Source organism: Sturnira hondurensis, unplaced genomic scaffold (assembly GCF_014824575.4).
Source record: "Sturnira hondurensis isolate 20B ecotype Veracruz unplaced genomic scaffold, ASM1482457v3 Scaffold0020903, whole genome shotgun sequence".
NCBI lineage: Eukaryota > Metazoa > Chordata > Mammalia > Chiroptera > Phyllostomidae > Sturnira > Sturnira hondurensis.
In genome coordinates this window covers 508,450-533,654 of record NW_028093534.1, presented here as the reverse complement: position 1 = coordinate 533,654, position 25,205 = coordinate 508,450, and the positions used below count along the sequence as shown (strand labels likewise).

At 56.8% G+C, this 25,205-nt stretch overlaps 1 protein-coding gene across 1 annotated transcript; it reads right to left on the bottom strand.

Annotated features, from left to right (window-relative positions):
• Positions 1 to 25,133, bottom strand: FIGNL2 (fidgetin like 2). The gene is made up of 2 exons (XM_037031020.1): positions 24,919 to 25,133; positions 1 to 2,050 (listed from the first exon to the last, which is right to left on the bottom strand). Exon 2 carries the CDS (start codon positions 2,037 to 2,039, stop codon positions 60 to 62), a length of 1,980 nt encoding a protein of 659 aa, XP_036886915.1. The 5' UTR covers positions 2,040 to 2,050; positions 24,919 to 25,133; the 3' UTR covers positions 1 to 59.
• Between the last annotated feature and the right edge of the window lie 72 nt (positions 25,134 to 25,205).

The following is a 25,205-nucleotide window of genomic DNA, read 5'->3' as shown; positions in this document are numbered from 1 at the left end:
CGCCCCTCCCAGGGCTGGGGAGGGAGGGGCGGCGGCTCCCTCGGCCTCTCCGCGCATCGTCAGTGTCCGAAGCCGTACATCTTGTCCCACTCCACGTACGAGTCCAGATCCTTGGGAGAGACCCGGGGGCCCACCTTGGCCAGTGCCGCCTCCAGGTCCTTGTAGGAGAGGTGGCGCTGCAGCCCCGGGAGGCCCGCCCCGGCCGCTGCCTGCTGGCACAGCTGCCCCAGCTCTCCCCCGGAGAAGCCCTGGGTGCCCTGCACCAGGGCCGCCAGCTCCTGCTCGCTCAGCATGCAACCCTGCTGGGCCAGCGCCCGCTGCAGGATCTGTCCGCGGGCCGCACTGTCCGGCAGCGCCACGTAAAAGCGGAGAGCAAAGCGCCGGCGGGTGGCCTCGTCCAGAGCCGCGGGCCGCGAGGTGGTGCCCACGACCAGCACACCGTCGGACCCCGCGCCGCAGCCGCCGTCCAGGCAGGCCAGGAGCGGCGTCTGAAGCGCGCCCGAGGCGGCGGCGCCGTCTTCCCGGGTCGGCAGCAGCGCGTCCAGCTCACTGATGAGGAGCACGGCGGGTGGGCGGCAGCGCGCGGCCGCGAAAGCGGCCTGAAGCAGGCGCGCGCCCTCCGCGGCGCCAGGCGCGGCCAGCGCGGCTCCGCGCAGGCGCAGCAGAGTGGCGCCCAACTGCGTGGCCAGGCAGCGCCCCAGCAGCGCCTTCCCCGCGCCCCGAGGCCCAAAGAGTAGCACTGTCTGCGGCGGACGCGGGCTGCCGGGGTAGGCGGGCGGCCTCAGCAGGGGCCACACCAGCTCCTCCTCCAGAGCCGCCTTGAGCGGGCCCTGGCCCGCCACGTCTGCCCACTGCACCGGGGGCCCGCAGTCCAGCATCTTGCTCGTCACCAGCTCCAGGGCCCCCGGGTCCACGCCTTTGGGAGGCTCCTCCGACGGCAAGGCAAAGCTCCCGCGGGAAGCCGGCGCCGGGGCGCGCTCTGCGAACTTTTCAAAGGGCTCGAGTTGCGGGCCGTAGACCGGGAAGCCCAGGACCTTGAGAGAGACGCCGTCCGCGTACTTGCCCGATGCCTCCTCCGCCGCTCCCCGCGGCTTCGCCCGGAACCCGTTGCCTCGACACTCGCCGTTGTCCGCCGCAGGGTAGGAGGCGCCGTCGGCTGCCGGGGCCTTGGTAGGCTCGTAGACGTACTTGCGGTAGCGGCTCTCTGCGCCCTCGTCAGCGGCCTTGCGCTTCAGCGACACCCCAGCCTCTGCACCGGGAGCGGCCGCCTGGAAGCTGTAGGAGGTGGGCGCAGGCCGGGACGGGGCGGGCGCCGGCAGGGGCGTGGGCGCCGCCAGGCCGGAGGGCAGGTAGGGGGTAGGCGGCGGAGCCGGGGGCGGTGGTAGAGCCCCGTAGCCCGGCTGCGCAGCATAGCCCCCCGGGGGGTAGTTGTACAGAGGGCCCGAGGGGCCGTAGCCAGGCGGAGGCGGGGGCTGCAACAGTGCGGCCGGCGGCGGCGGAGGCATTGCGGTTCCGGTCTGCGCGCAGTAGCCGGGGGCCAGGTACCCGCCACTGTAGCCTGCGGCGTACTCAGGCGCCGCGGGAGCGGCCCCGCACGTGTTGCCGGCGTAGAGGGGTTCAGGAAGGTTCCCGGCTAAAACCGGGGAACTCCCGAGGCCCCCGGAGCTGCCCCCACTGCCTGACTTCGTTCCCGGGAGGCCTTCGTGGAGTGACGCCAAGGGGTAGTGCGGCTCTGGCCCTGGCCAAGGCTCGGGGTCTCCCTTGGCGCCGTTGAGGAAAGCGGCATCGCTGTAGCCGCCCAGGGTGGGGCGCTCGTAGGGCGAGTCCAGGACCCCTGAGTATTTCTCCGCGTAACGCTTGAGGAGGTTGGAAGCAGTAAGGGCAGAGATGTCGTCGTGTGCCCAAGCATAGTGGCAACGCTGGCGACCCCCAGGAGGCAGCTCCAACTTGTGGGCTGGCGATGGTGTGGTCGAGGAGACGTCCAGGTGCTGCTCTGGCCACTGGTTGAGGGGCTGGGCGTGTTCTGGTGTCCAGTGCATCTTCGACAGAGCTGCAATAGAGGAGTGGGTAGTGAGGCCCTTCAGAGCCCACCGACCTCTGGCCAACCCACTGAGACGGCAGCTTGGGGCAGGCTGGTTCTGCCGCCCAGGACACACTGTCCTGACTTTAAAACCCAATGTGTGAAGAGTCGGGCACCAGATGCCTATACATGTATGCTCTGTCCTGATCTCTCTGGGGCATTAAATGCACTCTCAGTTGGGTGCTTCCTGACACAACCAGCCTCCCCACCCTTGCTTTCCTCCCCTCCCCGCTCAGAAAGGGGTAGCGCTGTCTTCCTGCCCCCAGCTGCAGGCCAGTTACAGACTTGCTCTTCCAGAGGGACTTTGGGCCTACTTGTCGACCAGTTTACAAGCCCCTGCCATTCAGCCTACTGCATAAGGGATCTCCCACCTCACTCCCAGGTTCACAGACTATGTTCCAGCCCCTACATCACCTGAGCCAGAAGTGAGGCAAGTCCCTGGGACTGGGGAAAACCTGTGAGCTTTGGATCAGGGAGGCCTGTGTTTGAATTCAGAGTCAGTTACTGTATAACCTTGGTCAGATTGCCGGGTCTCAGGGAAGCTCAATTCCTCCATCTGTTAAAGGGCATAACGTAGGCCTCTTGGAGTGGTCTTGAGGATTCAAAAAGATAATGTATGTAAAGTATGCAGTCCAGTGTGGGGCACAAAGTATTGTGATAAATGGTACAATTAAGGACTGGAGCAGTGGCTGGTTCTTAATTGTACCATTTATCACACTACTTTGGAGAACATTCTGTGAGGGGGGTTCATTCCGGCTGATGGGACAGAAGGGTCCTCCTGCCATTTCCCAGCACCTCAGGCAAAGTCAGCCCTGTTCAGTGCTTTATCTGATGTAGCCCTCACAGCAGCCCCATAAGGTCAGTGCTATTGTCATCATTCCCATTTTACAGATGAGGAGACAGAGACCAATACAGCCCCAGGGTCAGACAGCCGTTACGTAGTAGAGCAGGATTCTGAGGGCACCAGTCGGACCAAGGAGCCCAGACCCTGTCTCTTGGCTGTGCTTCCTCCCTGGTCCAACGCTCTGCGTACTTGGGGCCAGAAGAGCCCAAGGCCATGACCTAGTCTACATCTCTTCCCTGGTCCTGTGGAAACCTGTGTCTGTGTTTGCCTGGGAATGTGGCTGCGCCTCACAGCTATATACAGGGTTCGGCACAAATAACGCTCCCTTTTATTACAAAATCTTCTATTCCCAAATCATAAGCCTGTAATTCTGTAACATAACAATATCACACTCAAGCACACTATATGGCGTTTTAGGTGAAATGTTTCATTTAAATTATTACACCCAGACTTCCGCCAAGATGGAGGCATAGGTGGAAACACTGTGCCTTCTCCCACAACCAAGTTTGACTACAACAAAAGTTTTGGAGAACTAGAACACACCCAAAGACCAGAACACGGAATTATACGGAAGTCTGACAGCTACGAACCGTAAGAGAGGCCGAACCAGCAGCGGAGCTGGGTCGGGCAGGACAGATCCCCCAACCTAGGCGCTAGGCGCACGGGCAGCCCAAAGCCAGTCGGAGTGTGGGGCAGACTGACCAAGGTCGCACATTCGCGCACAGTGAGACGGACCACGCAGGCCCCAGGGGACGAACCCAGTGGTGGAGGGCTGACAGCGGTGACACACTCGAGTGCAGTGGAACGAAACGCGTGGGCCTGGTGACAGTGGTGGCTGTGGTGCCGGTGGGGGTCGCAGCAGCGGGCGGCGGAGGGAAGCCATTGTACCTCTTTGATCCCGCCCCCACATACAACGTCACAACCCAGCAACTGAGTTGCCCTGCTCTGGTGAAAACCTAGGGTTCCGATCCTGCTACTTAACAGACACGAACAGCCCAAAAGATGGCGCAAGAGGAACTCAAAGTCCCAGAGCCAATAACTCTAAGCAACCAACAGATTGCCAGCCTCTCAGAAGCCCAATTTAAGACACTATTTATCAGGATGCTCACAGAATTGGTAGAGTACAGTCACAAATTAGAGGAACATATGAAGGCTAAACTAATTGAAATGAAGGGAGATGTCCAGGAAACCAATAGCAATGGAAAGGAAACTGGGACTCAAATCAATGGAATGGACCAGAAGGAAGAACGAAACATCCGACCAGAAAGGAATGAAGAAATGAGAATTCAAAACAATGAGGAGAGGCTTAGGAACCTCCAGGACATCATTAAACGTTCCAACATCCGGATTATAGGGGTACCAGAAGGGGGAAAGAAACAGCCACGAGTGGAACACTTATTTGAACAAATAATAAAGGAGAACTTCCCCAGTCTGGCAAAGGAAATAGACTTCCAGGAAATCCAGGAAGCTCAGAGAGTCCCAAAGAAGTTGGACCCAAGAAGGAACACACCAAGGCACATCATAATTACATTAGCCAAGACTAAAATGAAGGAGAGAATCCTAGAAGCAGCAAGGGATAAGGGGACAGTCACCTACAAAGGAGTTCCCATCAGACTGTCAGCGGATTTCTCAAAAGAGACCTTACAGGCAAGAAGGGGCTGGAAAGAAGTATTCCAAGTCATGAAATCCAAAGACCTACAGCCAAGATTGCTTTATCCAGCAAAACTTTCATTTAGAATGGAAGGACAGATAAAGTGCTTCTCAGATAAGGTCAAGTTCAAGGAGTTCATCATCACCAAGCCCTTATTATATGAAATGCTAAAGGGACTTATATAAGAAAAAGAAGATGAAAAATATGAACAGTGAAAGGACAGCAAACACACAGTTATTAACAACCACACCTAAAACAAAAGCAAACCAAGAGGACAGCTAGATCAGGAGTGGAACCATAGAAATGAAGAACACATGGAGGGTTAGAAACAGGGGGGTGGGAGGGGGAGAAGGGGGGAGAAGGCACAGAAAATAGCATAGATGGTAGGTAGAAAATAGATAGGGGGGAGGGCGAGAATAGTGGGGGAAATACAGAATCTAAAGAACTTGAGACACGTGGTTATAAACTAAGGGGGGGAGAATGGTGGGGGAGGGAGTGTGCGGGTGGAGGGGAATGAAAGGGGGGAATAGAACAACTGTAATGGTATAATCAATAAAATATATTTTTAAAAAAGAGATAAAAAATAAATAAATTATTACACCCATATTATTATCCTCCCAACCACACTCAAGCAGGCATTACTTCTGCTGGACCCCGTATACTTACCCTTCAGCCCTTCAGTAGGAAGCACCAGTTTGGGTTAGGGGGCTGTGAGCCCACGTTGCCTGCCCCCCGCCTCCCAAGCAGGAGAGTTTGTGTTCTCTTCACAGCAAAACAGCCCGAGTAGAATTGTCCCTTTCCCCATAAACTTGCCATCCAATAAGCATCCACATTCCTAACTGGCTATACAGTTCCTCACCTGGGTCTGTGGGCTTCCCTGGGAGAGGCTGGGGCTCTGTGAACCAAAGGCAGCTTTCTGAAACTGCACCCTTGGGGGAGCGGGCTCAGGTTCCTGAAGCAGCTTTCTCTGCAGACCCTTGAAGGCCAAGTGCCTCCCACACATAAGAAGCTGGGTCCACCTGACTCCAAAACTTAGGCCATCAGTAAATGGTAACAGAAAGAATTACTGGATGGAAGGGTAAGTAAAAAATTTCTTACATGCCCACCTCTCATTTTTAAGAAGTGTTCTGGCATCAATGAGAGAAGTGATTCAGCCTCTACAAATGGCCGGAACACTCAGTGCACTGACCTCAGTCCCCGTGAACCTCTCCAATCCCCAGGGACCCAGGAAAGGCACTCCCCGCACCAGGTCTGACGCTGGCTGTGATGGTGAGATTAAGAAATACAGATTTAGCCATAGTGGTGTGGTTCAGTGGATTGAGCACTGGCCTGTGAACCAAAGGGTTGCCAGTTCGATTCCCAGTCAGGGCACATGCCTGGGTTGTGAGCCAGGTCCCCAGTAGGAAGTGCGTGAGAGGCAACCACACATCGATGTTTCTCTCCTTCTCTCCCTCCCTTCCCCTCTCTCTAAAAATAAGTAAATAAAATCTTTTTTTAAAGAAATACATATTCAACTTACAGACAGCCCCTGGCTCACAGCTCCGAAACCCTTGGAATTCCCTAAGCATAAGAGCAATGGGAGCATATTTTGTTGTTTGGTCTCTTGTCCTCAGTTCCTGAAGTAGCTTCCAAGCCATGGGTAAAATGGATGTCTTAGTTATTCATAGCAAGCCATTTTCAGCCACACCTGAGTTTTTAGTAATAAAGTGATTTTTGGAAAGCCCTTAGTTAACCCAAAGATGGAGGGTGGTTACCAGGGGAACCAGCCAATTAGATGGTTAGAACTTTCAGCCCCGCCCCCACCCCCACCTCCTGGGAAAGGAGAGGGCTGGAGACCCAGCTCAATTGCCAGTGCCCAGTGATTTAATCAGTCATGCCTATGTAATGAAGCCTCTACAAAAAACGGAAAGGATGGGGATTCAGAGAGGTTCTGGGCTGGGGTGGTGTCCTGGGAGAGGGCCTGGAAGCTCTGCACTCCTTCCCATATTCCTTGCCCTGTGCATTTCTTCCACTGTGGCTGAGTTCTATTCTTTTGTAATTACCTGGTAATCTACTAAAGTAAACTGGTTTCTTGGGTTCTGGGAGCCACTATAGCAAACTAATTGAGCCCAAGGAGCCTCCAGCTTATAGCCTGTCAGAACACAGGTGCCAGTGCCAACTTGCAAGTAGCATCTGAACTGGGGCAGTCTTGTGGGACAGAGCCCTTAACCAATGGCATCTGATGCTGTCTCCAGGTCGAGTGCCAGAATTCAGCTAAATTTGTGGGACACCCAGCTGATGTTGCAGAATTGGCTGGTGTGGAAAACCCACGCATCTGGTGTCAGAAGGGAAGCGCAGTGTGAGGGCAGAGGGGCTGTGTTTGCCCCTCGCCCACGCCCGCTCCACCCCCATCCGTGGCATCCTGGGGCAGCAAACCCTGGGAGCTGTCACTGCGCAACCTTGGGTGAGACACTTCATCTCTCATGCTTCACTTTTCTTCAGTTGTAAAATAAGACAGCTGGTGTAGATGGTGGATGGCAAACTCTCTCACTAGGGGCCCTAAGAAGTAAACTGTTACATGCTGCGGTGGTAAGGGACCCCAGCCATGCAGTATCTGTGCCTCCCTCCAACTCCCTGAGGAGGCTGCTAATACCCCTTCCCCATCTTACAGAAATTCTATGAATCAGAATTCCATTACCCATGAGGAGGGAGGGTAGTGGACCGAACAGGGCTGGGGGCCGGGCAGGGTAGGAGGGGCAGCTGTGTGGCGGCTCCAGTCCTGTGTGGAAAGGGGCTGATGCAGCCCCTCTTGGGCAGTCTCCCCAGGGCTCCATTATCTCAGCCTGGGACAAAGGGGCCAGAGTGGAGAATCCCATTGTCGGCCCTCATATGGAAATCTCATTAATCTATTCAGCGCAGCTCCCACAGGCCTTTTGTCCCAGGCTTTTTGTCTACTGCTCACAACTGCTGCCCCAGGGCGGATCTCCGGTCGCCTGGCAGAGCTCGTGCAGGACGCTGTCCCCCTCCGCTGGGCCCTGCCCCCTCGTGCCAGCCCCTGCTTACTGCAAGAGGAAAGGGAAGGATGACGAAAGGACTCCTAAGGACCAGCCACCTGCCACAGCCCTGGCACCCACCACACAGGAAGCTCTCTCTGGTCTCTGCCAGACAGCAGCCCCCAGCACAGCCGGATCCCCCACCGCCCTACCTGGGGCACCCTCTAGGGCAGGGCCTAGCAATAAACATTTAGGGGTGAGCCCAAGGAGGCCAGAGAGGCAGCTGCAAACTTTCCTTCCAAGGGCCCCAGCCTGTTCTCTGCAGGTAGACGGTTCAGCTCCTGCTAGCCTGCCGACCCGTGCTTAGCAGCACCTCCTGAGTGTGGCTCTGCAGGCCAGCCGTCAGAGATGCTGGGCTGGTCCGCCCTGGCCCAGCCTCAGTCTCTGTCAGGTGACAGAAGGGAAAGTGAAAAGTTGTCATGGAGGGAGGAGAGGGGAGGGAGGGAGGGAAAGAGGAAGAGAAAGAAAAGATGCATTCAGAAGGTCAGAGGCAATGGGTGCTGGTTTTGGAGGGGTTCAGGGCAGCACCTAAAATGGGTGGGAAGATGGAGAGCACTGGGGTGTGTTCCTGGACTTGAGGTTGGCGGGAGGGGGAGGGACCAGAGCCAAGCAGGCATGTGGGCACATCATATCATCACTCACTCACTGTCCATAATGCCCCACCCAAGTGGGCACTATTTACAGATGATAAAACTGAGTCCCAGAAGCCCTGGCTGGTCTAGCTCAGTGGATTGAGCACGGGCCTGTGAACCACACGATCGAGGTTCGATTCCCAGTCAGGGCACATGCCTAGGTTGCAGGCCAGTTCCCAGCAGGGGACTCACGAGAGGCAACCATACATTGATATTTCTCTCCTTCCCTTCCCCTCTAAAGATAAATAAAGTCTTTAAAAAAAAAAAGTGAGTCCCAGAGAGGAGCCCTGGCTTGCCCAGGGTGGGGATGGGGGCCTCCTCCCTCTGGCCAGTGTTTTTCCTGCCTCTATAGGCTGTGGAAAGGCAGGGATACTGGTTGAGGAGCAGACCCCCGAGGGGAGGAGAGGTCCTGGCACAGGGTCTGAACGCTGTTCCCTCATGTCCAGGTGCTCCTTGGGTGGCGACATGGTGAACCTGGAGCTGGGGGAGGGGAGGGAGCACAGGAAGGTGAGGAGGAGGCTGCATGCTGCGATCTCCAAGGAGTAGGAATGTCCGGGACACGTGTGTCACTGTCAGGCTGGCTCTCTTTGTGTCTCAGGGCAAGTTGCTCGTCCTGTTTACTGTCTGTGAGCATCCCAGATGGCTTTGGTTCTTCCAACAATGCAGTGCAAGCCAGCTTTCCTCTCCATGCATGGGACCCAAAGAAATCCAGAAAAAAATCAGCCCTGCTCATTCAGACCTATATGCCTGTGTTCACAGAGTCCACCTGCTGGAGGTGCCCTCCCGCTCCCAGCCACCTAACTCATTCCCATCCTTCAAGCCCCTCCCCCATAAGCCCCCCCACAAGCCCTGCCGCCTTCCTGCATCCTCCCAGGCCTTTCCAGCCCTAATCCACCCCTTGCCTTCTTGGGAAAGCTGCGGAAAGTCCCTCTTGACAGCAAGAACAGGGGATGTTCTTCCTCTTTGCACTGATTCCACCCCCTTTCAACACTCAGGGCTGCTGTTCCCGTGTTCTCCCCTCTCCTGCGCCCCCAGTTTCCCCTGTTCTTGTTCTCATCAGCCCACAAACATGCTGCCATTCTCCCATCTTAGGGGGGGAAATGTTCAGAACCATTTGATCACCCTCCAACTATACATCCTATTGCTCTTTGCTTGCTTTTTAGCAAAAACCAGTTTCAGAGACCCCTGTACGACAACTGCTGATTCCTTCCCCCCATGCCCTTCAGAACCCCTGCCACCCAGGCTCTCACACTTGGCACTGCAGCCTCTCGCCTGCACGGGCCGGGTGCATGACCCGTTGTTAAACCTGATGGCCTGCTCCGGTGCAGCTCCACTCCACAGCACCGGCTCGGCTGACAACCCCTCCTTCCTGAAACCTCCTCACTGGACTCCCTGCCCCACTCTCCTCCTCAGCTTTTGTCATGCCCTCCTTTCACCCCCTCCCCCTGAGCCTTGCAGAGCCCAGGGCTCAGTCCTTGGAACCTTCTCTCCACATTAATTCCTTGGAGACCCCTCCAATCTCCTTGACCATCGTCTGCACATTGAGGATTCCTAAAAGTGGTTCTCCAGCCTAGTTCTCCCCTATGGGCTTCCCACCAGTGTATTCAGCCTTCGTACCGACACCTCCACTCCAATATTTAATTGGCATAATTGACATGTCCAAAACCCAAATTTCTGGCTTCCTCATCCCCCTCCTCATCCCCCTCCCTGGCCTCTCATCTCATAAAACAGCAGCTCCACTCCTTCCACCTGCTTGGGCCGGCACCCTGGGGTCCTCTCTAGCTCTCACACCACAGCCCAGCCAGTCAGGTTGGCGCTGGCTTCAAAATCTCCCCAGACTGCAACCCCTTCTCCCCACCCCACCGCCACCTGTCACTGGACGGCAGCAGCAGCCTGCTGTCTCGCCTCCCCATTTCCACCCTTGTCCCCCACTCACCCCGTATTCTCAACACAGCAGCCACCATGACCCTTGAAAACACGTTTGATCATGCTGTTCTTCTGCCCAGAATTTCTAAAGGCTCGTGTCTCATTCAGAAGAAAGGCCAGAGTCCTCACTATGGCCCACCAGGTCCTTATGATCTGTTTCTGCTTCTCCTTACCTCTGGGCCTCCCTCCAGCCACCCTGGCTTCCTCACTGATCCCCACACCCAGCTTTCTTGCACCCTTGACTTCGCTGTGCTCTGTGCCTGAAACACTCTCTCCCCAGCTCTCTGCTCAGCTGCCACCTCACTGTCCCCCGCAACCTGATGGTCTCTGTAGCACTCATCATAAGCTGAGCTACTTGTTGCTTCATTTTCTTGTGCCCACTGGGAAGTTTTGTTCACTCATATTCCAGGCACCTAGGACAGTGCCTGGTACACAATGAATCCTTAATAGACTCTGTAGAATAGAATGATGGTTAGATGTCTAATGAGCAAAGAGGCTTGAAATTGCCTCTGTGTCCAAATAAAAAAAAAAACTGGGCTGACTAGATCTGAGCCCAGTGAGATGGTGAGAATGGCAAGAGGCAGAGCCAGGGAGTCCCCTCGGGGGCAGAGAGGAAAGGGCACCTGCTGCTAAATGGCACCTAGCTGCCAGGCATCCCACCTGGCCTCGTTTTTTTCTCTTTTAAAAAAATTTTTCCTCTTCTCTTTCCCCAGCCAGGCCTCTGGGAGAGGACAAAAGGGGCAATGGAATTCCCATCAAAGGCCACTGGACACATGGTAAAGAGATCAGGGCCCTTGGGACCCTGCTTCCTCAAAGTAGTGAGGCTGCCCCACTGGTCCGGCTCCTCTCTGGGGTGGGAGTGGGTGGGGGTGTGCCCTGGACTCCTCAGATGTCAGATGCCAGACAGCAGGAGGTCAGCCTGAGTGAGGCTGGCCAGCAGCCCCCATCTGGGCAGTGTGCATGCACGCTGGGGGGAGGGGAAAGTGCAGAAATCCCTGCCTGTGTCCTCGGTCAGGGCCACAGACAGGCTGTGACCATCTGCTGTCGTTCTGAGAGGCCAGGCCAGGGGCCCAGCACCCTTGAGGATAACCCTTCCCTTTCTCCCAGCCTCCTGGTGTTTGCAAAGACATTCATGGTTACCACTCAGTCTCACTCTCACAGCTGCTCTGCCAGATACTCACATTCTCCCCATTTTACAGAAGAGGAAGTGGAGGCTCAGAGGGGGCTGGTGGTTCTCCCTAAGGTTTTAACACCTAGTAGGAGGGGAAGCTGGAACTCAGAACATTCCCTCCCTCCCCCAGTTTTGGCCAAGGTACCTAGGCACCCAACACAGGGCCCTGTCAGAGCTTAACTCTCAAGCACAGCTCTAGTCCAGGCCTACCTTCAGCCCCCCCTCTTCCAGGAAGGCTTCTAGGATTGACAACTCCCTGGAAATCCCTAAAATGCTGAAGAGTCTAGGGCTCCATACATCCATTCCTGTCCCTGGAATGTTTGGCCCCATCATGGCCCAGGACCTATTCAAAGTAGCTCAGCTGGCCGTAGGAGTAGAAGGTCCCTGAACTGCATATGACCCACACTGGGGCTGCTGGTCTGATAGACTGGGGAGGGAGCACCGGCCCTTGGAAGAACCCTGCCCAAGGTCACAGCCAGAAAGGGGTTCGTACCCAAAGGTGTGGCTGCTGTCCCTCAACACAGACTCTAATCCTGTGCTTTTCACATCTTAACCGTTGGCCACGAGTGGCTATTTAAATTTAAATTCACTAACATCTATTAATTATTTTACAGTCAAAATTATTAGTAAAAATAAAAATGTATTATTGAAGTTAAATTACATAAAAATTTCAGTTCCTTTCCCTGGCCAGATAGCTCAGTTGGTTAGAGAATCACCTGATACACCAAGGTTGTAGGTTCAGTCTCCCGTCAGGGCACACACAAGAAGCAACCATGAGTGCATGACTAAGTGGAACATCAAAACCTTTTTTTCTCTCTCTTTCTCCCTCCCCCCTTATTCTCGCTAAAATCAATAAATAAAAATGTTTAAAAAGATCTCAGCCCCCAAACAGCACTAGCCACACTCAGCACTCAGCAGTCACGTGTGCGTGGTGCCCGCAGCCGACCTCACAGACACGCAGCGTTCCCGCCATTCTCCCCAACGGCACTGCTCCCACCCCAGCCAGCACTGGGCTCTGCACCCAGAGTGCTTCCACTACGGCTGGAACCGTTGCAGCTTTCTCTTGAACTTGGAGCCTCACTTCTCAGGATCTCCAGGTGGACTTCCTTAGCACTAGGACTCCTTCCTCAGCGTTCCTAAGCAGTTTAATGGCGAGGCTGGCTCCAGCTTGCCCAGGAAGGATGGAGAATGGGCTAGCTGGACCAGCCACTCCCCACCAGCCCAGCCTGCCCTGCCTGCTGCCAGGAAAGGAGGGGCAGGCCGAAGAGGAGGGAGAAGGGCAGGACAGGGTAGTTTGTCATCTGGCCCTTTGGGCTGTGCTTCCTTCCCTCCCCTATCAGCTGCTGGACACCCATCCCCCCTGGTTAACCATCCTCATCCTCCTCAAATCCCAAGGACAGATGGGAGCCGGCAGGGAGAAACGTGACCACAGTAAAAGCACTCTCAAATGGCACCAGAGTCCAGGGGTCACAGCTGTGTCCCCCGAGGCCTGCCCAGGCCCTCATGTCCGGCCTTGTGTCAGCCAGGCCTGGGCTAGAGAGAATCTCAGTGAGGGGGAGAGGGGCCACTTAGGAATCTTAGGAGGAGATTTAGGAATCTGTAGGTGCTGGATAATTCCAGCAGGCAGAACAGCAGTTAAAAACACAGTCACTCCTGTGGTCACTCATCCATCCGTGCATTCAGCACACACTGAGTAAGTCCCCACCATGTCAAGATATGATGAGAGGATAGAAAGATGGACAGGTAGGCTCCCTAACCAGCTTGACCAGGTAGAGACAAAGTTTATTCTGGTCTTAATCCTTGTTCCAGGCTGGATGAAGATCCTTTGTCCCTGCCTAGTGGTGTGAGCAGGCTGGACACCTTACACCCCCTCCCCACAAACAGGCCTGTGCATGAGTGCGCACACACACGCACACAGAGCTGCTGTTGCCAGGAACCGCCCCCCCATGGTCTCTGGCCAATCACAGCACTGAAGGGTAAGTCCCACTGCCTGGTGGCCCCCAGGGAGTATATTAGCACATTTGAACCGCTCAACCTGCAATGACAAAGCCTGAGGCCTTGGGAGGAGACACAGCAGCAGGGGTGGGGGGCACTGTGGGGAGCTATGCTCCCTCCCTTCCCAGGGAAAAGCTCAGGACTAGATTAAGCATTCTGGGGCACAGAGGAATTTGGGGGCCTCAGCTCCAGCAGTGAATAAGCGATCCATAAAATCCTGATTTACACACTCACTGATCAAACGGCCCATCCACCACCCCAGGAGGTTGGGGATTGCTCCGAGGCTCCCCCTACTTTTGTAGGAGGTACTGCGGAGCCAGGAGCTGGACCCAGGACACAGGTGCCCAAGGTTTTATCTGCAGACACAGTCCCACCCAGAATTCCCATGAGGGGCATCCATCCTGAGCTTCAGGACTCGCCTATACCCCGTGATCTGGCTGCCTTGGGCAAGGCAGGGGAGGGAGGGTTGGGGGTGGCCCACCCGGCAGCCATCTTTGTCTGCCTTCTGTGAATAACAGATCTTTTTTTCTCCTATGCTGCCCTGGGGGTTGCCAGGGCGGACTTCATCCTCATCAGCACGGCTAATCACTTTCCCATCTCTAAGGCCCTCCCCTCCCCCCACCCCACCCACTTCTTTCCAACTGCTGCCCCTCCTGGTGCTGTGCTGCACTGCGCTGCTCCGGGCTCTCTGAGCGCTTCATTGCACCACCCCGCCTCACCCCTCCCCAGGCTAGACCATACCCAGGAACCGGTTGGGGTGGAGGGACACCATCTCCCAGGAGACACCAGGAAGGGAGAACTAGCCTTGTTATTACCCTTGCCCCTTCCCCAAGAGAAAACACAATTTTTGCCCTTACCTGCCTAAATTTTGTTCACTTAGGCTGCAGGGAATTCCAGCAACAGAAAACCATTCTGGCTAATAAGCATCCTCTTTTAAACTGCTGTGCATCTGGGAGGGTCCAAGCTAACAGTCATCACCCTCCACGAAGGGTGAGCCAGGCTGATTTGCTTCTCCCTCATGCCTGCCTGAGACCAGCTGCACTGAATGAATACAAGTTCTGGTTGAAGCCAAGTCAAATCTTTGAGGCTGGGACTTGCCCCCCTGCCACACCCTCTTCGCACTCCTTGAACTTCAGGGGAGCAGGTGAGGGATAGACTTCAACTTCTGGACCCCGAGAGGGAATAGAAAGGGAGGGCAGGAGCACTCTATGTCCGTGCATTCCAGAGGGCTCAGCAGGTCAGCTGTTACCACCCAGAGGCCCGTTCTCCCTGTCACTCAGTCCCCACAACAGGCTGCTAGGCCAGGATTACGGAGCAAGCCCATTGTACAGAAGGACATACATACTCCTTCCCTTCTCCCCTCTCCTTGCTGTCACTGGCTGCTCCCAGGGACCCACAGGTGTGGGCTGGATGCATTAGCAACTTGAGCTAGCAGCCAAGTAACAGCAGCCTGTGTGAAGGCCAGCCTGAAGGACTCACCCGGGACTGGGGGTTTCCGAGCCCACCCCGCAAGCCAAGGGCATCCGTGTGAAGCTCAGTCCCACCTCTCTCCTGTGGCTCACATGGCACAGGGCATGAGTCGGCTCCTGAAATGTCGGACAAGGGTCTTAGCTTCTGTCTCCTCAGGTGAGAAGCTGGAGAACGTGGCGGCTCCCTCACAGGCAGGCATGAGGGCACTGAAGGGTGGGCAGCACTGTCTGGGCTGGCTGGAAGGGCCCAGGGGCTGGTGGGGGACCCTAGGGCAGGACCCTAGGGCAGGATTGGACTCAGCTCCTAGGAGGGCTGGCTCAGAGCTTCAGCCTGGGACAGTGTGTGTGTGTTGGGGGAGGGGGGGGGATGCTTTCTGATGCCAAAAAGAGCCAGTGGGCTTGAGGGACTCAAGGAGAGAAACAACTTCTCAGCTGCCTGCAGGGCCCCAGAGTGGCGAGTCCCACCCCGCAAGAGCAGGTCCCCGTCACACCCCTGACTGACTGTGACTGTGAGGTGGGTCTGCAGAGCCATGAGGGGCACTGATCTCACAGCACTGAAAGTGTAGCCTGCGTCCCAAACCACAGCTTCCCAGGACACCTTAGCCTGACGCCTGACCCTCCTGACCTGTGTCCTGAGTCCGGAGGCATCTGTCACCAGCTCCTCCTCTGCCAACAGAGGGAGGAGCCCCAGGACTCTGACATGCCTACCGCCACCCCCCAACTTCTGACTTAAAAAAAAGATTTTATTTATTTATTTTTAGAGAGAGGGGAAGGAGAAAGAAAGAGAGGGAAACATCAATGTGTGGTTGCCTCTCACAGGCCCCCACTGGGGACAGGGCTGCAACCCAGGCGTGTGTCTAGACTGGGAACTGAACCAGTGACAGGCTGGCAGGCCAGCACTCAATCCACTGTGCTACACCAGCCAGGGCCAAACTTCTGCCTTTTAGAAACTGCCCCTTTGGGTCCCTCTTGAGAGCCCACCAAGCCAGACCCAGCTTCAACCTGACCCACACTTCTCCTGTTCTTGGGGGCTTTGAGGAGAGTTAGGAATCTGGGGAATACTCTCAGGACCCCCTGGAAGCCCACCAAGACCTCAGACTCCCCAGGGAAAACATCTCTGCCTTCTCTCTCCAGAGTCGGTGCATTCACCCAGGCTGGAAACCCTGGAGGCCCTGTGTTGCCACCTCTCGCAGCCTCCACACCTCCATCTGGTCACTGACTCCCTTGACACCCTCTCTGAAACGGCCCACAGCTCTCACATCCCCTGCCACAGCTGGCCCAGCACCTGAATTCTCCTCTCTGCTCTTCTAATCTTTCTCTGACAGGCTTCTGGCATGGTCCTTCTACCTAAAACAAACTCAACCCCCTCTCATCATGGAGAGGACACCAAACCCCTTCCCTGGCACCAGAGGTGAGTCAGTTACTCCTTCCTCCCAGCCTGGGACCCCGCCATTCTAGCCCCTCCCGCCACAGTGGTCCATGTTGTAGCCCATACATGTTCACGCTTCCAGGCCTTTGCTCTGCCTGGTCCCTCTGCCAAGGATGCCGCCTTCCTAGTTCTGCACTAGGCTGCTCCCAGACAGTTAGGTCACTGTGATGCTGATACTGATGCTGGCTCCCTCTTGGGCACTGGCATAGATCTCCTGCACCTCTGTCCTGCCACTCAAAGCCCTTATTTAAAGTCGATGTCACCTGTTAAATTGGGCTCCCCATTACCCAACCCAGACACCCTTGTCCCTGGGCCTTTGCACAGCAAACAGTTCCCTAGCCCAGCAGCCCCTTCCTGCTCCCTTTCCATCCTGTCCTTCTCCCTCCCAAAGTCCCCTCCCTCAGAAAACTTTCCCTGATGCAATGGTGCTAAGAACAGGGCCTTTGGAGTACACACTTTAATACAGGAATTACTTATATGGTAAGTCATTCCTCTTGTTAAAGATTATTTACTTTTCCATCAAGGCCTGGAGGTAAAACCTGCAGCTGAACCCTGTGCTTTGCCCTGGCTACAGCCAGTCCCTCCCTGGGACGCTCCGCTTCTCACCACACAGGGAGACAGTGACAGCTGTGCCCAGGCTCACAGGACCTCGAGTGGACCCAAGTCTGCAGGTGCCCAGCGGAGGAGGCTGTGGTCACTGTCTGACCCGAGCACCACTGCCCTCTGGGGCTGGGTGGGACCCTCCTGGGGCCCAGCTACTCGTCCCCAAGTCCTGGCCCTGCATGAGTGCGGGGTGGAGGATGAACTCAGCTCTCCACCAGTCTTCTTTCATAGGCCCCTTTAGAAAATTTTTTTCTAAGGTGTAGTTCAGTGGATTGATTGCGGGCCTTCGAGCCAAACAACGGCAGTTTGATTCCCAGTCAGGGCACATGCCTGGGTTGCAGGCCAGTTCCCAGCAGGGGATGCACGAGAGACAACCACGCATTGATATTTCTCTCCCTCTCTCCTTCCCTTCCCCTCTAAAGATAAATAAATAAAATCTTAAAAAAAATTTTTTCTAAATCTTCACCTGAGAGTATGTTTATTAATTCCAATGGGGAGGGGAGAGAGGGTGAAAGAGACAAGTGAGAGAGAAACATTGATCAGCTGCCTCCCGTATGTGCCCTGACCAGGGATCAAACCTGCAGCCTAGGCACGTGCCCTGACAGGGGATCAGTGAAACCCACAACCTGTTGGTGTGTGGAATAATGTTCCAACCCACTGAGCCACCTGGCCAGGGCCCCCTTTTTCAGTTTGGTAAACATGTGGCCTGTTCTCAAAAATACTTTTTCAGTGCATGATAAGAAATACACAAGAGAAGAATATAACTATGTATGGTGCCAGATGGTAACTAGATTTCTTGTGATCATTCTGCAATACATATAAACGTTGAATCATGTTGTATACCTTAAACCAGTATGTCAATTACACTGCAATAAAAAATTATACATGGGGCTACTTTGTCAGTTATACCTCATTAATGCTGGGGGAAGAGGTAATGTAAAAATACATGGGTTGCGAAGGAATTAATACTACTGAAATACAATTCTGTCCATGAACTTGTCAGGGGTCATGGAGCACAGGTCTCAGCCCGAGAGACTAGAGCCCCCCACCCCACCCACCCAGCCAGGTTCAGAATCCGAGGTTGTCTTGAGTCTATTTAGGGGGCATGTGACCTCCAAAATACTTCAGCTTTAAAGTCCAAGTGACCCTATGTCCCTGGCCCCCAGTGTGCCCCCTCTCAGTGTCTAGGGAGAGGGAGACAGCCCCCTGCAATGCTGGGCCTGATGAGAAGGAGGGAAGCAGGCCTGGGCAGCCCACCCAGGCTTCCCCAGTGGTTCCTCTGGCCCCTCCTCCGCCCTTCCCAGCCCCCGGGGTGCTGGGCTGAGTAACTCCAGCTATGCAGCCTGGCCGGTCTACCAGGGTGTGAGTGGGCAGTGTTGTCTTCAAGGGGGTGGCCCCCCACACCTGCTGTGCCACCGGAACAGAGAGAGAGAACAAGAACTTGAGGGGAGGCTGCTAGGCAAAGACGAACAACCACCCACAGCAACACCTGGCTGCTCCTGTCTGCGGGTCTGGACGAGGGGCGAGCACTGCCCCAACCCCCACAGTAACCCTGGAGTGGGCGAGACTGCTGTTCCCATGTTACAGAGGAATGGCTAACTCATCCTGGTCACCGGCCTGGGGCCACCCGCCCAGGCAGTCCGGCTCTAGGTGCTTCCCTGCCTCTCACCTAAAAAGCAGTTCTTAGTTTATCAGCGAAGAACACAAAGGTGCCGGTTGATTTCCACCATCCTCATTAACCTCCCTGTCCCCCTCAGCCCTCTCCCCGTGATTCTCACCATCCTCAGGTGCCAACCACAAAGCTTAGCAAAGTGCTTCTCTAGGTACCAAGTAAGTCATGGCAGGTCTGCGACCCCAGGCCCTGGTGACAAACCCGCCACACCCCAAGGAAAGTGATCAGAGAGTCAGGGAACCAGCTGCCTGCAGGCCAGGGCTGGGGGAATGGGGGTGTTTACTCGGAAGGGTTCTGAAGGTTTCCTCAGAAAGACTCCTCACAACCAAGGGTCTCCGAGTGCCTGCCCGGTGCTCAGCTGGTGGCTCCTGCAGCCCAGCCCAGCCCAGCTGCTCCTCCCTGTCCTCAGATGAGGCAGCTCCTCCATGAAAGACGTTTGGCTTCATGTTAGCTGTCTGTGAACATGTGGGCTGTCTCTAGAAGGGCCGAGTTTCCCATCAGTACAGGCACACGGCAGAAGGGCGTCGCTACCGGGAGGGGCGCTCTTGGGAAGGGTGACGGGCTCTTCCCCTCCTCTCTGCCAGTTTTCTGGTCTGTCCTCACCTGCACGGGTAGTGGACATGGCAAACCCGACAAGTCCCACACTGACCTGAACCCCTGCACCCTGGTGCTCCAGCTGCCTTCTCCAACCTGAAGCTGCAGGCAGCACCACCTATCCCAGCAGGGAGCTCGACCCTAAAACTCCGGCCTGAAGAGGGCTGCAGATGGAAGATGGTGACATAGGAATGACATCCCACATGGGACTCAGTCTGTCTGGAAAGGGATCCCCTTTCCAGAGGGGTGAGGGTCTGGCCACAGGTGAATGCTGTCTGTCTTGGAGCTGAGTGAAAGGGGCTATCTCCCCCAGTGGCCAGAGCTCTTAGGGAGAACGGAGGCAGACTGGTAGAGGCAGGGTAGAACCCTCTGAGGGAGTGGGGTTTTTTCTTCCCCACCAGCCTGGAAAAAAATAACAAACACCTCAGACTGTTGAGTAGCCAAGGGCCAGAGAGGCCAGTCAGCAGCTGGGCTCTCCCAGCTTCCCACTAATTCCTATGGAATTAGGGTCTCTGTCACCGATGAACAGCCTCCCCGTGGGGAAACAGTCTCTCTGAAACTCCACCCATGATGCAAGGCCCTGCTGTCAAATTCTGGCCTGACCCTCTCCTTTCCTGACCAATCCTGCACCCATTCCACAGCTCTAAGTGGGCCACTCCCTGGCTCACACAGCCTCATGGCTCCGTTCTGCAAAGGGAGTACAAGGAGATGGTCCTGGAAGTGCAGTCCGTCCCTTTGCCTCCTCACTGATCCCCAACTGTCTCGTATGCTTCTGCAGGGTGGATTTCGGATGAATGGTTACCTAGATAAAACACCCAGGGCCTGGCACAGGGCCCTGCTGAGTGCACAGTGCATGTGGCTATGAATGGCACGAGGTGTTTGTGGCAAAGCAAATGATGCCAGGGCCAGGGGTGTGCTCTTACTCTCCTGACCACACGAGAAGCTGAGGGTTGTTGTGGGAGGCTCAAGGTGTGAAGACCGACTCAGGGCCTGGTACACAAGTGCCCAGTGGGTGCATGGGGACATTTAAGGACCCAGGAATCCCAACCCAAGCTGGGCGCCCTCTGGAGCCTGGCTAAGGTGCACCCAGGACGCTGCACAGTGCTGGGTCACAGCAGGTGCTCAATACAGGCTCGTTAGAGCAAAATGAAGCCTCTTTGTCACATCATCCCATCCATCCTGATTAACCCCAGCACTGGGCTGGGGATCCGGTGACCCGCCTGCCAGGGCAGGGAGAGGGAGGTCTGCTTCCACCTCCCAGGGTCCTGACACAGCTGAGCATCTGTCCTCTCCTCACCCTCCGACACCTTTGGAGAAAGCTCCAAACATGGCTGGGGCAGTGCTGCCACAGCCAGGGCATTTGCACGCCCTTTTCCTCCTCCCTCCTACATTGGGAAGCGGTTCTGGAGTCCCTGGGTGCTGAGTCACTGAGTGAGTGACCGAAGGTGCATATATACTTCAGAGACAAAGGAACACACACCCCTTGAAACCAGGGCTCTGCCACCTATGAACTCACTAGTGTTGTCCCCACTCGGCAGATGAAGAGGTTGGAACTTGAATGGAGTAAGGGACTTGTCCAGGGCAACTACACCTGATCGGTGGCAGGGTCACTGCAGCCCAGAGCTTGGCCGCTAGGGTGAGGGTCATGATCGGTCACCATAAAATCAGGTCAGAGCTCTGTGGAGACTGGGCTGTGGCCACCGCCCGGTGCTCCCATTCATTAGCACTCCCCACCCCACCTCCAGTGCCCAAGGTGAAGTGCACCACCCTCACCTTAGCACTAAAGGAAAAGAGAGCAAGGCCCCCCAGGGTGGCTTCCACTGGGGCCCCCTCTCCTTGGCTGGGCCAGGCAGGGAAATGTCAGCCTGGAGAGCAATGACAGCTCAGAGCACTGTCACCTGCCCTTCTGACCAGGCCTGCACAGGCCCACAGTCATCCATGACCAGGACTCGGGGGTCCCAGCTCCAGCCTGCTGCCTCATGTAATCTCCATAATAATGCTTATGAAGTAGGCATGGTTCTTGGTCCAGTTTCACAGAGGACAGATAGAATATTTAATAAGTGGTAGCTATGATTTATCAAGACATTTATGAAATGCTTGGAGAAGCTAGATTTTCCTGGTTCCTGGGGACAAATGGATCCTTAAACAAAATAAGTCCTGGACCTCCTCTCTCCAGGTGACACACTCAGAGGTGAGATGATGAACCCACACCCCCACATGGGCAGTGGGAACCTTTCCCATTCAAAGCCTGGCCAGTCACCTTGATCCACCACCCCTGGTCGCTTAGCTCACCCTGCCCACGTGCCCGTGAGAAGGCCACGGAGATGGCACTGCGTGTGAAGGCAGGAGTGCTGGGTGCCGCAGGCCTGACCCTGCCCTCAGCGCCTCCTAGAGGGCTAGACTAGGGCGAGGGCTACTAGATGTAGGGTCCCCTGTGCTCAGGGGGTCCACGAGCCCTCCAAAGCAGAATGCAAAGTCTGTTGTCAACCCATGCAAGTGCATTTTTCCTTGAGAGGGTCTGGCAATCAAAGGAAAGTTCTGGACTCCCAGACTGGGTAATCAATCTCAAAGCCCCCTTCCATCTCTAGTATTCTTGGGCTGCATGCTTGTCAACATAAATTCTATTGCCCAGTCTTCAAGCCCAATTCAGCTGCCACTCCAGGAAACTCTCGGATTTGTGTCTTTGACAGGAGCACAAGGCTGGGGACCCAGTGCCACGGCCTTGCAGGGTCTCTCCTGCCTTCATCTTCCTCATTGGCCTGTCAGCTCCCAAAGGAAACAGGGCCAGCCCAGGGCTGAGAGGGCAGAACACACCAGTATACCCCATGGCCAGCCTAGCAGGGCTCACCTCTGTCACTGGAAAGCAGGGACTGTTGCAGACCACAGGTGCACCTGGGGCTCGGGCCCACCTCTCCCGGCTACAGCCCTGAAACCTCACAGGGTCGTGCTCCTGCAGGGAACCTGGTTCTCATTAAATCAGGCAGAGGAGTCATTCACTGTCAGCCAAGTTGAGAAGAAGCAAAGGGAGGCACAGGGAGGGTGAGGGAGATCAGGCTGTCCCCTGGCCTCCCTGGCTGACCAATTGTGGAGGGAGGAGGAGGCGGGGAGACTGGGCTCCTAAGGGTCCAGCAACTGGAGCAGTAGGAGCTGGGGGTGGAGAGTGGGGGCAGTCCTGGCCCAGATAATAAGCAATTGTTAATGTGATCCATATGGATCCTGACTGGCCTCTCTGTTTAACAGGATGATAATGACAGGGAAAGAATGCTGGTCTGTGGGGAAAGGAAGGGGCAAAGTCCTCCCTGACTTTGGAGGAGGGGGAGAGGTTGCAAGGAGGAGGAGTCAGAGACCCACCCAGGGGTCTCCACTCACCCAGGAGCCCAGAACTATTTGCCAGAAAATGTTCAGATCTATGCTTTGCAGGCTGTCCTTATAAAACTCATTTAATTCAGCCAAAAAATATTTATGGGGTGCCCACAAGGCGCTGAGCCCCCGGGCCAGGCTCATGGGGGCAAGGAGCAGGGAAGTATATGCTCCACCTCTATCCCCGAGGCAAAGCCTCCTGTGGACTCAGCCACACAGGCACAGGTGCAGGGCCAGAAGCACATGGAGGGAAGGGCAAGGGCTGAGGCTACAAGGAGGAAGTGGGGCATCGAGTTGGGCCTTGAAGGATGAGAAGGTTGCGGAAAAACAGGGACAATGGGGGAAGGCATTTGACTCAGGGAACAGCAAGAGCAAAGGCAGAGAGGCGTGAAATTGCGTGGAGAGTCTGAGATCTCAGCAATAAAGCTACAGCCCAGGTGGGGGAGGGGAGGGGATTCTTGCCCCATAAAAAGCTGTGGCCAGAAGGACCAGGAGGAAGGCGAGACAGGGCTCTGAGACACACAATGGGGACTGGTACCCCTCCCGTGACCCCTCCAGTCTGTGTACTGTGTCCACTCCCAGGATTCCTGGCCCAGCCCACCCTTATACCAAAGCCAGAAAATCCCGAAGGGCCTCAGAGACCGAGTTTCTCTGCCTCGCTTCTTCTCCCGGGAAGTTGGGTGTCTCCCTGAGGAATGGGGGTTACTAGGCCCTCTCAGGGAACTACTCCACTGCCTCACGTAGCCAAGTTCCCTTTGGCCCAAATGGGCCTTCGCCCAGAAGATACTACAGGGAGGGCACGGGGGTCACTCCTTACAAGGGTGGCTGCTGTGGACACCAATGGAATCAAGTAGAAATAAATGAAAAGGCGTTAAATATGGGAAAGGGGGATTTACGAGGCCTGTCACTGCGAGCAGCACCGCTGGCCTCAAACCCCGCCCCCTGCTCTCCCACCCCGGGAAGCCCGGCCCCGCCCCCTGCCTCGCCGCTCTCGCAGCGACCAGGTACCGGTGTGGCGGCCGGGTCCCCACCGCGCCGCGGCCCGCGAGCCGCCGGGCGCGCCTGTCCTCCGGGGCTGAAGCAGAGCGGAGGGTGGCGTGTGCGACGGCTCCGAGGGACCCCAGAAAGATGCACAGGGGTTTCAGGTTGCATTCGGGAGGGCCTGGGGCTCCTCGCGCAGGGGCAGAGTTCTCCGGGCCCCCGCACCGCCAATCCAAGAGTGCCGCTCGGGGCCCCGAGAAGTTCCTATCGGCCCCGCGCCGCAGATGCCCAGAATGGAGTTGGAACCGGATTCCGGGTCCTCACTGCCGGGCCTGGGTCAGGAGACCGCTCGGCCGCCGCAGCCGTGCGGACGACAACACAAACATTCTTCCGTCCTCTATTCTCCTCCAAATTAGGTATCCATGGAAACAGGGCCAGGCAGCCTGACAGCCCCACGGCCTAATCCTGATTTAGTGACCGTCCCTTTAACAGCCCACCCACCCGTCCACCCACCCCTGCGCTCCAGGCCGCTCACTCTCCCCCGCGCAGACCCCTTCCCAGGCCGCCTCCGCCCTGGAGGTGCGCGGGGAGCGGAGGGGCCAGGCAAGGGGGCCTCCATTTGGTGAGCACCTACTGTGTGCCCAGCCCTCTGCAGAGGGCCCTCCACAGATTGAGTGCCTAGCAAGGGAATCTGTGTAGACCGAGAGTGGGCTCGTGAATCGGGGAAGTTTAAGGGGCTCCGTCTGGAGAGCTGGGAGCTCGGTGGCCTGTAGCCCGTGAGCGAAGGTCAGAGCGGCTCCCGCAACACCCTGACCCCGAGATGGGGGTCTGTGCTCTCCGGGCCAGAAGAGAAGAAAAGAAGGGTCGGGCGTTAAGGGCGCAGGGCCCGAAGTGGCTTCAGTCTCCTGTCACTGCCCCTCCACGATGCTGGGGAATCTCCGGACCAGGAACCCAGCCCCCACCACACACACACACACACACACACACACACACACACACACACACACGGGCCGCCGGACAAAGACCTGACTGAGTGGGAGGGGCCTGCGGGCCGGCCCTCCGGCTCCGGACACAGGATCCTTCTGGGACCCGAACTCTCAAATCCTGGCTCCCCACCCCCCAATCCCGCAGGCTCCCCCCGGCCTGCTGCTCGCTATTCCCGCATCCTCCGCACCAAAGGGGGCGGTGAAGAGGGTGCCCGTCGGCGGCGGAGAGGAGATCCCCTTCTCTGCCCGCCCCTACCCCCGGGAGGTGACCCCCGGCTCCCACGCACCAGCACGGGTTTCTCGCTGGCCTTGCCCTTCGACCCCCCGCCTGGTTGAACCCCGCAACCCTCAGGCCCCTCCCTCTGCCGCCCTTGCACTGCCCCGCGCCCGCGGATAAAGCTCCGGACACCCCGACCGAATGGTCACCACCCCCTGACCCCGGCCCGGCCGCGCGCTCCCGTGCCTGCCCCAGCCCGGTCCCGCGGGCCCGTACCTCGGCATCCCGGCCGGGTCCTAGGTGAGTGTGCGAGGCCTGGGGGGGCGTCCGGCCCCGGGACCCGGGCGCGGGCCGGGGGCGACAGGCCGGGTCTGGAGGGCAGCGGCGCTCACCATCCTGGAGCCGCTACTGCTGCGGCCGCCGCGGCCGGGAGCGGGACTGGGCAGTGGGGGTGGCCGGACAAGGGGCCGCCCCGGCTACCCGGGCAGGCAGGACCCCCACCCTCGCCTCCCCTCGCCCGCCCCCAGCGCCCTCCCTCGCGGGCCCTCGCTCCCCTCCCCGCG